The sequence below is a fragment of the Siniperca chuatsi genome, linkage group LG20 (genome assembly GCF_020085105.1).
Source record: "Siniperca chuatsi isolate FFG_IHB_CAS linkage group LG20, ASM2008510v1, whole genome shotgun sequence".
Taxonomy (NCBI): Eukaryota; Metazoa; Chordata; class Actinopteri; order Centrarchiformes; family Sinipercidae; genus Siniperca; species Siniperca chuatsi.
Window position 1 is genome coordinate 17764833 of NC_058061.1, and position 13704 is coordinate 17778536.

General features: G+C 42.0%; 1 protein-coding gene across 5 annotated transcripts in view; it reads left to right on the forward strand.

Moving 5' to 3' along the window:
* Positions 1-13704, forward strand: part of ep300a (E1A binding protein p300 a) — a 29498-nt gene that overhangs the window by 10171 nt on the left and 5623 nt on the right. For 3 of the 5 annotated variants that reach the window (XM_044178152.1, XM_044178153.1, XM_044178154.1), the window contains exons 13-30: positions 827-979; positions 1785-2276; positions 2592-2994; positions 3199-3317; positions 3605-3668; positions 4051-4226; positions 5862-5950; positions 7081-7191; positions 7488-7544; positions 7646-7723; positions 7841-7908; positions 9910-10060; positions 10472-10618; positions 10780-10893; positions 11018-11183; positions 11351-11518; positions 12981-13142; positions 13352-13633. In XM_044178152.1, the coding sequence (XP_044034087.1) occupies positions 827-979; positions 1785-2276; positions 2592-2994; positions 3199-3317; positions 3605-3668; positions 4051-4226; positions 5862-5950; positions 7081-7191; positions 7488-7544; positions 7646-7723; positions 7841-7908; positions 9910-10060; positions 10472-10618; positions 10780-10893; positions 11018-11183; positions 11351-11518; positions 12981-13142; positions 13352-13633 (3000 nt within the window). The remainder of the gene's footprint in view (positions 1-826; positions 980-1784; positions 2277-2591; positions 2995-3198; positions 3318-3604; positions 3669-4050; positions 4227-5861; positions 5951-7080; positions 7192-7487; positions 7545-7645; positions 7724-7840; positions 7909-9909; positions 10061-10471; positions 10619-10779; positions 10894-11017; positions 11184-11350; positions 11519-12980; positions 13143-13351; positions 13634-13704) is intronic. The other 2 variants (XM_044178155.1, XM_044178156.1) reach the window with 1 other exon arrangement.

Here is a 13704-nt window from a genome sequence, read left to right on the forward strand (position 1 = left end):
ACATTGCATAAATTAGCTAAGTGGCTAGCAGACTTTTCCTCTACTCATAGCTTGACAAATTACATATTATTTATGCTTATTTATGCTTTTCTTACTCACTCGTGGTTTAAGTAACTGCATCTTCCTACACAACACCACGGCTGAATTTCAGCATTATGTAACATAACGAGTTGTCCCAACTCAAGTAGTTCATCTGTCTCTCCTCCGCTGCATGTTGTATGCTAAGCCCACACACGGAGCTCCCCCAGCGGCCCATCCGCCCCCCAAGGCAGTCGACCCAGTGGAAACACTGTGTTGCTGTCATCGTCTTGGCCCTAAGATGCCATTTAAAGTTAATAAAGTTTGATTGCTGTCGATTACCATGGCAACGGCAGAAGCTTTCAAACCTTGAAGCATTCGGGTCACCCCTAAAAAGAATTTTTTTTTTTTTTTTAAAGTTCAATGAATACATGATATTTACTAAGTCAATGAGTAATCGTGTTAAATAATTATAATCTCAATATTGACCAAAATAATCGGGATTATGATTTTTGCCATAATCGAGCAGCCCTACATGATATATCATGCAGTTTTGTTTTTAATGTGCCCATAAACACAATTAAGAATTGACTAAAGTGTACTGTGTCTTTTTATACAGTGGCTACCAGAGTGTATTGTTCTAATTTTTTATTAGGGCTGAAGTATGCATATCAAAACACAATTTAAATTAGAAGAAAAATAATTGTAACTAACTAACTTACAAAAATGCTACTTGAACCAGTCAAATGGCTTGGAAGAAAAAGTTGCATACAGATTTAAAACCCCCCTGCCGTTTTAATACCTCTAGATGGGAATGGTCGGACCCAGGATGGGGCAGCCCAATGTCAACCAGCTTCAGAACCAGTATTTGTCCCAGGGACAGTTTCCTGGGTCAGGACCAGGAGTTGGAACAGCTCAGCCTGGGATGGCCCAACCTGGAGCACAGGCAGGCATGGCGCAGGTAAGGTGGCCTGAAGTTTTGTTTCCTGTCACTCAGATATTTTAATAGGAGATGTCTGGTAAGTTACACAAGGTTCCCACAGGTCCTTGAAATCCTTGAAAGTTTGTGAATATGAGGAGAAAAAAATCAAGGCCTTGAAAGGTTTTGAAAATATTTTGAAAATATACATACATAGACATGGGTCATTGAAAGTGCTTATATATGTTGGCTCTTTGAATTTGAGGGAATTGGGCCTGGAAAGTCCTTAAAGTCCTTGAATTTGATGTTTAAGAAGGTGTGGGAACCACGGTTACACTTAAGGCTTTACCAAGGACAAAGCACAAATGTTAATTCAAAAAAACGGTCCTTGCTGTTGTTGGTTTTTACAAGCGGCGGTTGGAAAATGGATTGTAGATGCTAGTATTTGACCAATCAGGAACACCCAGTACAGCAAAGACACCCCAATAGTTCCTGTGCCATCAGAGAGTACTAGCAGGGACAGGAGCTTTGGCTCAGGAACTACATTTAGAAATTTAGTGTTCTTAAAAATGTTCCAGGGTTAATAGAAAAGTTACAGTAAAAATGCCTAAAATTAAACTGCTGAGAACTTGGTAAACAACTTCTCCTCCTTGGGCATTGTTGTTATAAAGTTGGGGCATCCCAATTTTCTAAAGTGCAAATTGTGAATTTATAGACGAACCTAAGAGTGATCTCATTTCATACATGTTTAATGTTATTCTTGAACTATACCTTTTATTGACCCTCTTCCTGTGTACCCTTCCTGTCTGTCACCCCTCTGTTTACTCTCATCCTCTTCTATCATAAGACGCAGATGGGCACTCCTCCCTCTCTTCCAGTTGCTAGTCCTCTAGCACAGCCAGGTTCAGCCAGCGGTCCCAGTAGTGTCTCCGCGGTGGGACCCATGGGTCCTCAGAGTGTGGGTGGTGGAGGTCCCAACTCAGCTGTTGGAGCCCCTGCTTCCTCAATGACTCCATCTAACACAAACCAGCAACCCAACTCTATCCCCCATTTGGCAGCCATGCGTTGCAGCTCGCCCTCCCCTGCTCACAGCCGATCTCCTACTCCTCACCAAACACCCCCAAGACTAGCTGGGTCCCAGACCCCACAGCCACACACCCCTAACGCACCACAGCTGGCTCCACCTTCAGCCCCCCAGCAGAATCAGCTTGGCCAGGGCCCCGGCTCTAACAAGTCCCTCCAGCAGCAGCACATGGGACCAGCTGGTTCGACCACTCCATCTCACCCTGGACTGGGCTCAAGCTCAACGCCGCATGGTGCTCAGCTGCCACGCACTCCGGTCAGTGTGATTTTAGCTTCTGACATACTTACACATTTTAACATTAAGACCAGTTCACCTTATTCCACAGATTCCATTGATTCTGTAGCAGTAACACGTCCTTTAAGGTTTATTTTAATCTCCTGTTTCCCTTACATATCGCTTGGTCTTTGTCATGAGACTAAACATTTTACCGTTGACTCAGTTATGATTAAACTGCATCGTGGGTGTTTGGTTTGTCCCATGCTCTACCTGTTGAGCTACTCAAAACATTCATCTCTTTATCCTGTTATTTAATTTCCATGCACCTGAGTTTGTTTCTATGTCTCTCTCTAGCTGTCCCAAAAGGGTTCATTCCCAGCAGACAGTCAGGCCCTGACTCCAGCCTCTGTTAGCAGCCTGGACACTTCCTCCCAGCAGCCGCAGTCGGACGCTTCAGTCGGCAACCTTGACCCTAAGATGGAGGTCAAGCAGCAGGATGAGGAGGAGGAGAGCGACCCCGGCAGCTGCTCCAAAGGAGGGAAGCTCAGCAACCTCAAAACAGAGGAAAAGCCTGTGAAAGCAGAGCTGAAAAAGGAAGAGTGTTCTGGAGAGGGAGGTAAAGGGGTTCCGATGGATACATCGACAACAATGCAGATGGTGGGCGTGAAGACAGAAGATAGGAAACCGGAGATAAAAAAGGAGGTGAAAGAGGAAGAGGAGACGTCGGAGGCACCACAGGCCTCAGTGAAAAAGAAGAGTAAGGGGAATGTCCGATCATATATGCACATTTTAAACATCTCCTTGTATATTATTATTATTATTATTACTATTATTTATCCAAATTGGGGTTTTTTCTTGTTGTCTTTTGTCATGGAATCCAAAGGGGTAATTTAAGCAGTGTAAAATAGAAGTTTTTACTTGATTACTCTTTCATCCTGTTCTCATCTCTATTTCTTCCCAGTCTTCAAGCCAGAGGAGCTTCGTCAGGCCCTGATGCCCACACTCGAATCTCTCTACAGACAAGATCCAGAGTCTCTGCCCTTCAGAATGCCTGTAGACCCACACCTGCTGTGCATACCTGTATGTATCCATGCTGAGGGTGTATTTTTTCCTGTGCCTTGTATAAACTGCACTGTCTCCGTCAGTGTTCCCCCTGCCACAGTCTGCACCGTCTGTGGTGTAGTTCCCTCACTTTGTGAGAACTTGGGTGGAAATCCAACATCTCTTGACTGCTGCTGTTTGTGGTATATTTACCAGGATGTATTTTCCATACGTCTTGCTTTACTTGTGTATATCATTAACTTACGAATACTGGGACAAAAGTTTTAACTGCTCGACTTTAATACATGCTCATTGTGTTCTTGCAGGACTACTTTGACATTGTGAAGAGCCCCATGGACCTGTCTACTATCAAGCGAAAGCTGGACACAGGTTAGTACTTGCTGCTAAATATTACAAGGTTTGGTAATTCTTGGGAAACTTAATGGACCACAATGACCTTTTCTTTGGTTCTTTCCAAGATGAATCCAATTGTGGATAGATTTGGTGAAGTTAAAAGTGAATTTGTGTACAAATAAGGAATATAAAGACAATTTTTTTTTTCATCAGAATGCACCTTTTGTCATACTGTGTTACAAAGACGAGTGTTCTGTCTCTATTCTATTTGTCATGATGTGCACATTTAAAATGATTTCTTTTGTTTTTTACTCTTGGTTGGAAACCAGTACAACTGGCCTCTAGCCCACTTATAGGAGATCTTTGGTTTGGAAAGTTTTCTCATTCCATCATCCCATGCTTTGTGTTTTGGTTGTAGGTCAGTATCAGGATCCCTGGCAGTATGTAGACGACATCTGGCTGATGTTCAACAACGCCTGGCTGTACAACCGCAAAACATCCAGAGTCTACAAGTACTGCTCCAAGCTGGCTGAGGTTTTTGAGCAGGAGATTGATCCTGTCATGCAGAGCCTTGGCTACTGTTGTGGGAGGAAGGTGAGACAGAGCACTGGATTAATGGCTAGATGGGTGGAATTGGAAATGTATGTAAGGGGCGATATTATTGTAAAAATCAAGGAGAAGTTGTTGAATCAACAAGTCATCTTGATTTTTAAAGTTATCCTGCTTAAAGTTATTTGACATATATATTATATGCCATTACACTTGTCAGTACTCTTTCTGTATTTTGTAGGAATGCTCTATTCACCGCATTAAATCTTTACTTAATAAAGTTACATGCCGAACAGTAACACCAAAAACATTTTCATTTTCCCGGTTTCAAACTTTCAGTTTTGAAATCAGTTTCAGTTGTTTTTGGTAATACTCAGCCTGTAAACTTAACAGCAGGTGAGTAGAGCCTTCCTATGAGATATAGAGTGTATGAAGTTATATATGTTACGAATGTGTCTGTACCGGGAATATGTCTGGATAAGGTGGTGTATATGAAGGTTTTTAGTAAGTGTCAGATAAATTAACTCCCATCATTCACATCTGAAAATGGAAGCAGTGAAGTGGTTCATAGCTAAATTTGGCCTTGGGCATACCACCACCATATCACATTTCAGCTCTCATTAGACTCTGCTATATTTGGTTTTGCAGACAAATAACAAAACCAATTGGCCCTTATTATGAGAGGCTGGCTGAAGGGTTACTTCTGACAATGAGACAAAGCAAAGTAGTGCTTGGCGTTAGCTGTAATTACTTTTTTACAGAACTAATCCAAACAGAAATCAGCTCACCTCCGCTCCACTGGGGGAGTTTTTACAGCTGGAATATGGATGTAGGTTCATCTCACACAGTAGGACTTGCACTGCCCTTATTAATATGATATTTAATTTTTTTAAATTTCATCACACATTTTGCTATGTTCACGTCCCAGTCTATTTTTGACCACACAAGTATTACATTTTGCTTGTAATCATTTATTCAGGAATTTGTAGAATGATTACATAATACAATTCCACTCAAAGTCCATAAACTACAAGTCTTGTTGGGGAAACCATGTTTATGTTTCACTTTAAGTTCACTTTAGTTCTATCATATGTATGTAGGGGTGTCACGATTTTGATTCTTAATCGAAAATTGATTGAAATGAGCTTTCGATTTTGACCTTCGAAATCTAAAGCAATTCTCCCAGTATTTTTTTTTCTCTCCACCCCCGCCTACTTGCGCACATCCGGCATGCGTCGGAAGAAAAAAAGAAAACACTTCAAAGATAGGTAGCCTGCAGCTGCGCTTTTCAAGACACTTAACATCAAACTTGATACCATGTATCTTGTTTTTAAAGAAGAATTTGAAAATTTAAATGACAGTTGTCAGGGCATAAAACCAATGATCTGTTGATCTTTACAAATCAAGACTCGATAGTATAACAATGGCATAGCCGTCAGTGCTGAAAGAAAAATGTTTAAATCAAATCGTGACCTTTTTAAAATCGAAAATCAAATCATGGATTTGGACAATCACGACACCTCTAATGTGCAGTACCACTTAGAGATTTTTTTCGTGTATGTGTTGACCCTTGATTAGCCGAGGTGGGAGTGACTAAAGTTCCAATTGTTGATGGTCAAAAGATTAATATGTTCTTTTTCCTGTTTTTTTTTTTTTTTTATATTTGTTTCTGTCCATCAGCTGGAGTTCTCTCCTCAGACACTGTGCTGCTACGGAAAGCAGCTGTGCACTATTCCTAGAGACGCTGCTTACTTCAGCTACCAGAACAGGTATGGTAAACGCCCGAGTAATAAAGGGCAGAGGGACGATTAGATGGATGAATGGGTCAGTAAAAGAGGAAGGGATTATAGTAGAGATTAATTGGAAAAGATTTAAACATTCTGCCTATAAAAAAGTATTTGTTGAAATGTAGTCTGTAAGAGAAAATGAGGTAGATAAGATGGGAAGTGTTTTTATCAAAGTCTGCATTTGATTGATTTTGTTTCCCTAAACACTTGCCTTCACTTCATATTCCTCGTTTTTATACCTTCAAGTGGTACCTAATGCACTGGCATTTTAATAGTCGGTCCTCTCTCCTCACATTCTTCAAGTTTTTCTTAGTGTCCTTAAATTAATCTATAAATAACACCTCAGCACAGAATGTTTGAACATTCCATTACCGTACAGTAAATTGGCATTTTCTTTTAGGAAGAAGCAGCAATAATGCAAAAATCTCTAAGTTTTGTTACTGCTCTTCCAACATGGTGGTCCATTCCTTGTAGATTTGTCCACACTACATCTTTTGTAATTCTTCCTGTCTTCAGTTTTTTTACACACCCATGAAAACCTTACTGGAATGTGAAAGGACCAACTTTAAAATGAACTGCTTGAATGAATGAATGACTGAACAGCTTAGCAGTTGTCTGTGCTTACTTGTTAATATTTGTTCAGTGTCTGTATTATGTCCTGTGCTACGACTTCCTGCTCCAGTTCCCTCCTCTTGTTTAGCTCCCGTTGATTCTGCTCCTGCTCTGCTATCTGTGATGGTCGTTTTTGCTCATCCTCTCATGTCCAAATTGCTAATCTGTGCTTTGCCTCGGCTCTCTGCTATGTGTTGTCTTGGATGTTCGTCTCGTCTTGTTTCTGGTCCACATGACTTGTCTGTCCTCCCTTCCAATGGCTGTGATATCAACATTGGCTTGCTTTTGCCTTGACCAACCATGCACCTCCAAACCCATCCCCTCACCCTCACCCCTCAAAATCATGACTGGCTGTTGCGATGACGACTTCCTGCTGTCCTGCGCTCCTACTTCCTGCTTGCTCCGCTTGTGGCACCCTGCCTTGCCCATGTCCTGTACCAATTGGTGACTGCCCTCCCATGCGCTGTCTGTGATTGACTATGCTGTGGGGAATGGTGTAGTTCACCAAAATTTGGGCTTCTTGCTAACAGGTACCACTTCTGTGAGAAGTGTTTCAACGAGATCCAGGGAGAGACGGTTTCCCTGGGTGATGACCCCACTCAGCCACAGACGTAAGTATTAGTCCATTAAATGAGCAAGATAACGTCTGTTAAAAATTCTTGTATCTATTTGAAAATTGATCATTCTGGCATTTTGAAACATAATATTTCAATTTCAGTCCTCTTCCAGCCCATTCCTAATAGTATTAGTTACATGCTTACCTGCATACCTAATCTTAAAATCATACTTGAGAGTTTAAACTCTCAGATGATGTAGCCTCTACTCAACAGTTGTTTTTATTGCTGTATCTTGACAATTTCCTCTTGTTGTTCTACATATTGTCATACTTCCTCTTAATTCATTTCAGATCGATTAACAAGGAGCAGTTTGAGAAGAAGAAGAATGACACACTGGACCCTGAACTGTAAGTTAACTCCTCATCAAATGTCAAATCTTAGAAGATTAAACCAATTTAGTTTTAAGGACTTTGCTAATTTGTATCTTCATCTCTGTCCCTCTTTTCAGGCTTGTTGAATGTATGGACTGTGGGCGCAGGATGCATCAGATTTGTGTCTTGCACAATGACACAATCTGGCCATTGGGGTGAGTAGCAATTTCTATTTCCAGTAGTACCTCAAGGTTCATGCCAAAGTCCTGATGTCATTCGCTAAATATAATTTTTTATGTAATTCAACTGACTCAACCTCCTTTTTTTCATAGTTTTGTATGTGACGGCTGCTTAAAGAAGGCAAATAAGACAAGGAAAGAGAACAAGTATTCTGCTAAAAGTAAGTGGCAATGCTTTTTGTTGTTTTATCCCAGTGCTTTGAATCAGAATCCGCTTTATTGCCAAGTAGGTTTACACATACGAGGAATTTGCTTTGGTATTTTTGGTGCCTGACAAAAAACGTAATAGAAAAATGGGCCGGATGGGCCGCAGCCTCCTGCCAGAGGGGAGTGTCTGAAACAGTTTGTGTCCAGGGTGGGAGGGGTCAGCCACAATTTTTCTTGCTCACCTCAGCGTCCTGGAGGCGTACAGCTCCTGGAGTGAAGGTAGATTGCTGCCAGTCACCTTCTCGGCGGAGCGAATGATACGCTGCAGTCTGCCCTTGTTCAGTACCAGATGGTGATGGAGGAGGTGAGGATGGACTCAATGATGGTGGTGTAGAAGTGCACCATCATTGTCTTTGGTAGGTTGAATTTCTTCAGCTGCCGCAGGAAGTACATCCTTTGCTGGACTTTGAGGTCCTGGGTGATGATGGTGCCCAGGAAGCAGAAGGACTCTGCAGTGTCAACTGGGAAGTCACACAGGGTGATGGGGATGAGTGAGGCTGGGTTCTTTCTGAAATCCACAACCATCTCCACTGTCTTTAGAGCGTTGAGCTCCAGGTTGTTCAGGCTGCCCCAGGTCACCAGGTGGTCAATCTCCCACCTGTAGGCAGACTCATCTCCATCAGAGATGAGCTCAGTGAGGGTGGTGTCGTCCCCAGACTTCAGGAACTTGACGGACTGGTGACTGGAGGTGTACAGGGAGAAGAGCAGGGGGGAAGAATGCAGCCTTGGGGTGAACCAGGTGCTGATGGTCCGGGAGTCAGAGACATGTTTACCCAGCCTCACGTGCTGCCTCCTGTCGGACAGGAAGTCTGTGATCCACCTGAAGGTGGAGTCAGGCACACATAGCTGGGAGAGCTTGTCCTGTAGCAGAGCCAGGATGATGGTGTTGAAGGCAGAGCTGAAATCCACAAACAGGATCCTGGCGTAGGTTCCTGAGGAGTCCAGGTGCTGAAGGATGAAGTGGAGGGCCATGTTTACTGCTTCGTCTACAGACCTGTTGGCTCTGTAGCCTGGGGTGGGGCTGGGCAGTTGTGGAGAGGCCCAGGCCCCTGCTGAGGTGGTGGGCTGAAGCTGGTGGATGGGGATGTGGGGGAAGGTGTCAGGACTGTCCCATTGTCTTTCAAAGTAGACAGTAGAATTCGTTCAGTTGGTTGGCCAGGCGAGTAAGTCGTTAATGGAGTCGGGGGGCTTAGGTTTGTAGTTAGTGATCTGTCTGAGCCCCCTCCAGACAGAAGCAGAGTCGTTGGCTGAGAACTGGTGGTGTAGGCACCGGTGTGCTTCCCTCTCCTTCGTTGTTTCACTGCATGAGCAAGGGTGAGAGCACTTTTGACCAGAATGTCTGTCTAATAATTCCACTGATAGAAGCAGAAAAGTGGGGAAAAAGTCCACTGGTGTAGTTCCCCTGATGTTCATGAGCTCCTCTCTGGTGTAAGAGCTCTGGGTATCACAGCAGAAAACTGAATTTACAAGCAAAACAAGACAAAACAATGTGCACCAAAACACAGAGGCAACCATCCGTGGCTCCATCTTGAACTTATTAGACTGTTATACTTGTATACCCCGTTCATACAGGAAAATTGTGTACTGACAGTGCGTTCAAGCCTCATTTGACATTCATATGAGACTGCTGTCACACATTAATCCCATGTTGTCATTATTTACCGACTCGAGACTCTAGTCTAAAACTGTAGTTCCATATGCATCGCTGCTTAACCAAAGAATTACATAAAATCACTACCAAATAAAATTATAGTTTAGTTTTCGTCTGTAACATGGTCACTTTCTCTTTTGCTTTATGCTCTCTATGGCTTTGCACACTATGTCACAAGTACACCTATATACAGAATTCTAAATAAGGTATAGCTTAAAGTTATTTTTCTCCCTGTTGTTTTTAGCAGTTGTCAAGTTAACTAAACTTAAATGAAAAATGCTTTTCCCGGCTCTCCCCCACACAGGGTTGCCCCAGACAAAGTTGGGCAGTTACCTAGAGATAAGGGTGAATGACTTCCTGAAGCGTCAGAGCCACCCGGAGGCTGGAGAAGTAACCATTCGCGTCGTCCATGTCTCTGACAAAGTGGTGGAGGTTAAACCAGGCATGAAGTCCAGGTAAAAGAACAAGACACAATGTTGGACTTCAACATGAACAAATCTTTCTCTTCCCATCCAGAGTTGGAGATGCCAGCCTAGTTTCCTTACAACTGTATTTGTGTGTCGAATAAACAGAATTTGCAAATTGCAATCGTATTGAACAAGCAAGGTCAAACCTCTATCACTTTCAATGTGATGAATCATAAAACATGGCTGCTGTATTTTATTTATTTTTTTACAGAATTTTAAAGAATTTTATGTAAATATGGAAGAAATGTGTTAGTAATATTCAAGTAAAATATTTTCTGTTTGTCGGGTACATGTAGTAGGGTTCTTTAATGTAATTGGCTAATATTTTATTAATGTAGATATATTTTCTGTTTCTCTATTTTACAGTCAGTAAGTTTAGACTCATGTTTTTGTCCACAGATTTGTGGACAGCGGAGAGATGTCGGAGTCTTTCCCATACAGGACAAAAGCCCTTTTTGCGTTTGAGGACATTGATGGAGCAGAAGTCTGCTTCTTTGGTATGCATGTACAAGAGTATGGCTCCGACTGCCCTCAACCCAACCAGAGGTAAGGACATCAACATATTAGAAACATTATTTTATCAAGTTCTTCCTTTTTTCTCTTTAAAAATAGAATATTTTTTTATTTTTTTAAGATTCATTTTAAATTAAATTTCAGCTGTTTATATGATTTATGATATATTAATATTTCCTCTGTCATTCACTCAGGCGAGTATACATCTCCTACCTGGACAGTGTACACTTCTTCAGGCCTCGCGGTCTAAGAACAGCAGTCTACCATGAAGTCCTCATCGGCTACTTGGAGTATGTCAAGAAATTGGGGTGAGTGCTGCTGCTCAAAGAAAACATTTATTTTGGTCATGAGTATCTGAATGCTTATGCAATTGGACTTTTCCCATCACAAAGAATTCTGCTTATTGTGTACGGTCTTGTGTGTCCTCCTCAGTTACACCACTGGCCACATCTGGGCCTGCCCACCTAGTGAAGGGGACGACTACATCTTCCACTGTCACCCTGCAGATCAGAAGATCCCAAAGCCCAAACGCCTCCAGGAGTGGTATAAGAAGATGTTAGACAAAGCTGTGGCAGAGCGGATAGTGCACGATTACAAGGTAGAGAGGCAGTATTTAACTTTATTCTTATGTGTTGGAGGAATGGTAATTGGTAATGGTAATTTTTGAGATTCAGGATTTGAAGCAGAGACCTTTTAGACAAGCATACTTGTCTAACCCCCCCTCCCATGCTAAACACTAACTTTATTTTCAATTCACCGCAAAAGGATATCTTCAAGCAGGCGACAGAGGATCGTTTGACCAGTGCCAAGGAGTTGCCTTACTTTGAGGGTGACTTTTGGCCCAATGTGCTGGAGGAGAGCATCAAAGAGCTGGAGCAGGAGGAGGAGGAGAGGAAAAGGGAGGAGAACAGCACTTCCAATGAGAGTATTGATGTAAGAATGCTGAATCTATCAGTATATCTAGACTGTTCAGAGCATCTTTGGGGTGATTTGACAGCGCGGATTACAAAGAAGAGGAAGAGAGAGAAAATAGCGAGGGGCAATGAGAAGAGACAGGCCAGAAAAGGTTTCAGTCGTAGTCATCTGGACACTGTTTTCAGAATCAAGACGTTTCGGCTCCCATCTGGAAGTCATTCTCAATTGTGAAAAAATGGAATGGGAACTCAGAAATTTAAGCTAAACTTAGGGCAGATTGAATTTCAGACACCCTGTTCAAACCAACTCTTCTCTCTACTTAGAATCTTCACCTCGCTGTCTTCAAATGTGTGGTTTGTAGCTTTTAGACTCCTTCCTGAGGGCAGGGCTTATGTAAAACAAATTTTTCTAAAAGCTACAAACCACACATTTGAAGACAGCGAGGTGAAGATTCTAAGTAGAGAGAAGAGTTGGTTTGAACGGGGTGTCAAGGAAGCCATTTTTGTGAAAAAACAAAACCCCTCTTCGACAGAAAATGGTGGTCTGAGATTCAATCTGCCCAAAGTCTATCACAGTGTATTATCACCTTGGTCATGCCAATCATATGCTAATCAGGTACTTAACAGTGATGAGGGAGGTGCAGCCAGAAAACAATAGGCCTGATTACTGATTACTGGGCCATCATGGAAACAATTAGGTCAGTTTCAGGTGAAACTAGCTAATCAAAAGATACTCAGGAAGACTCCTTCCTGAGGGCAGGGCTTATGTAACACAGAGTAGCTTAAATTTCTAGTTCCCGTTCCATTTTTTCACAATTGAGAATGACTTCCAGATGGGAGCCGAAACATCTTGATTCTGAAAACAGTGTCCAGATGACTACGACTGAAACCTTTTCTACGATAGAACACTCTGTTATTTATTATGATTGTCACAGTTCCTGTCCAATCGTTTTTGCCTCCTACAAATGCCACAAAGAAGACAGTAAAGGCTTACGTTATGCCTGAGCTGTAGTTAAGTTGAAACTTGTAGTTTTGAAACTTAAGTATAGATACCTTTTTTTTTCTTTTTTTTTTTTAAAGCAAAAGTGTTTGATTTTGCTTTTCAGAACATGTTTTCTTTAAAACCCTGAATGCAATATGGCACTTACATGCACTAAATGGGTTTAGCTTTGACAGATAATATTATTGTATGCAATTTAAGCAATAAAAATGTAGTTTTTCTAGTTATTAATTTTAAGAAACCTGTCTTATTTTCTCTTTTGCATATTTACTATTGCTCTTTTAATAAAGCAAAAGTATTTCTTATCTGATTAATCGATGGAATAATCAGTAGAATACTCGATTACTAAAATACTTGATAGCTGCAGCCCTTATATTATTGCTGTGTGGGAGAGGGGTGAAAAAGTGAGGTTTCTCCGCAGTGTGTAAACAAATGCGCTTGTTAATCAAGTGAACTCTGATATTCCTCCTTTCTTGTGCAGGACACAAAAGGTGACAGTAAAAACGCAAAGAAGAAGAACAACAAGAAGACAAGTAAGAACAAGAGCAGCCTGAGCCGAGCCAATAAGAAGAAGCCAGGGATGCCCAATGTCTCCAATGACCTTTCACAGAAACTCTATGCCACTATGGAAAAACACAAAGAGGTATGAGAAAAATAAATGATACATTGCTCATTTATTTAAATGCCTGCATCTTATCACTCTCAAGCAACTTACTGAAGGAATAGAACGAGTAGACTGGAAGATAGCTCAATTATTGACTGGATTTTCCAGATTTTAGCACCAGTGCTTAGTTTTAAAAAAACACATTTCACCTGTGCCTCATCTGTTTGCCCCTCTGTTTCCTGTCCTAGGTGTTCTTTGTGATCCGGCTGATCGCAGGCCCCATGGCAAATGCCTTGCCCCCTATTGTAGACCCAGATCCCCTGATGGCATGTGACCTCATGGACGGCCGTGATGCTTTCCTCACAATAGCTCGGGACAAACACCTGGAGTTCAGCTCTTTGAGGAGGTCCAAGTGGAGCTCCATGTGCATGTTGGTGGAGTTGCATAACCAAAGCCAGGACCGCTTCGTCTATACTTGTAATGAGTGTAAGCACCACGTGGAGACTCGTTTCCACTGTACCGTCTGTGAGGTGAGTTGGGGAAGGGTTGTTTTGCTGGGTCTGGTTTTGTGGTAATAAAAACCTGCTACGTATTACTTATA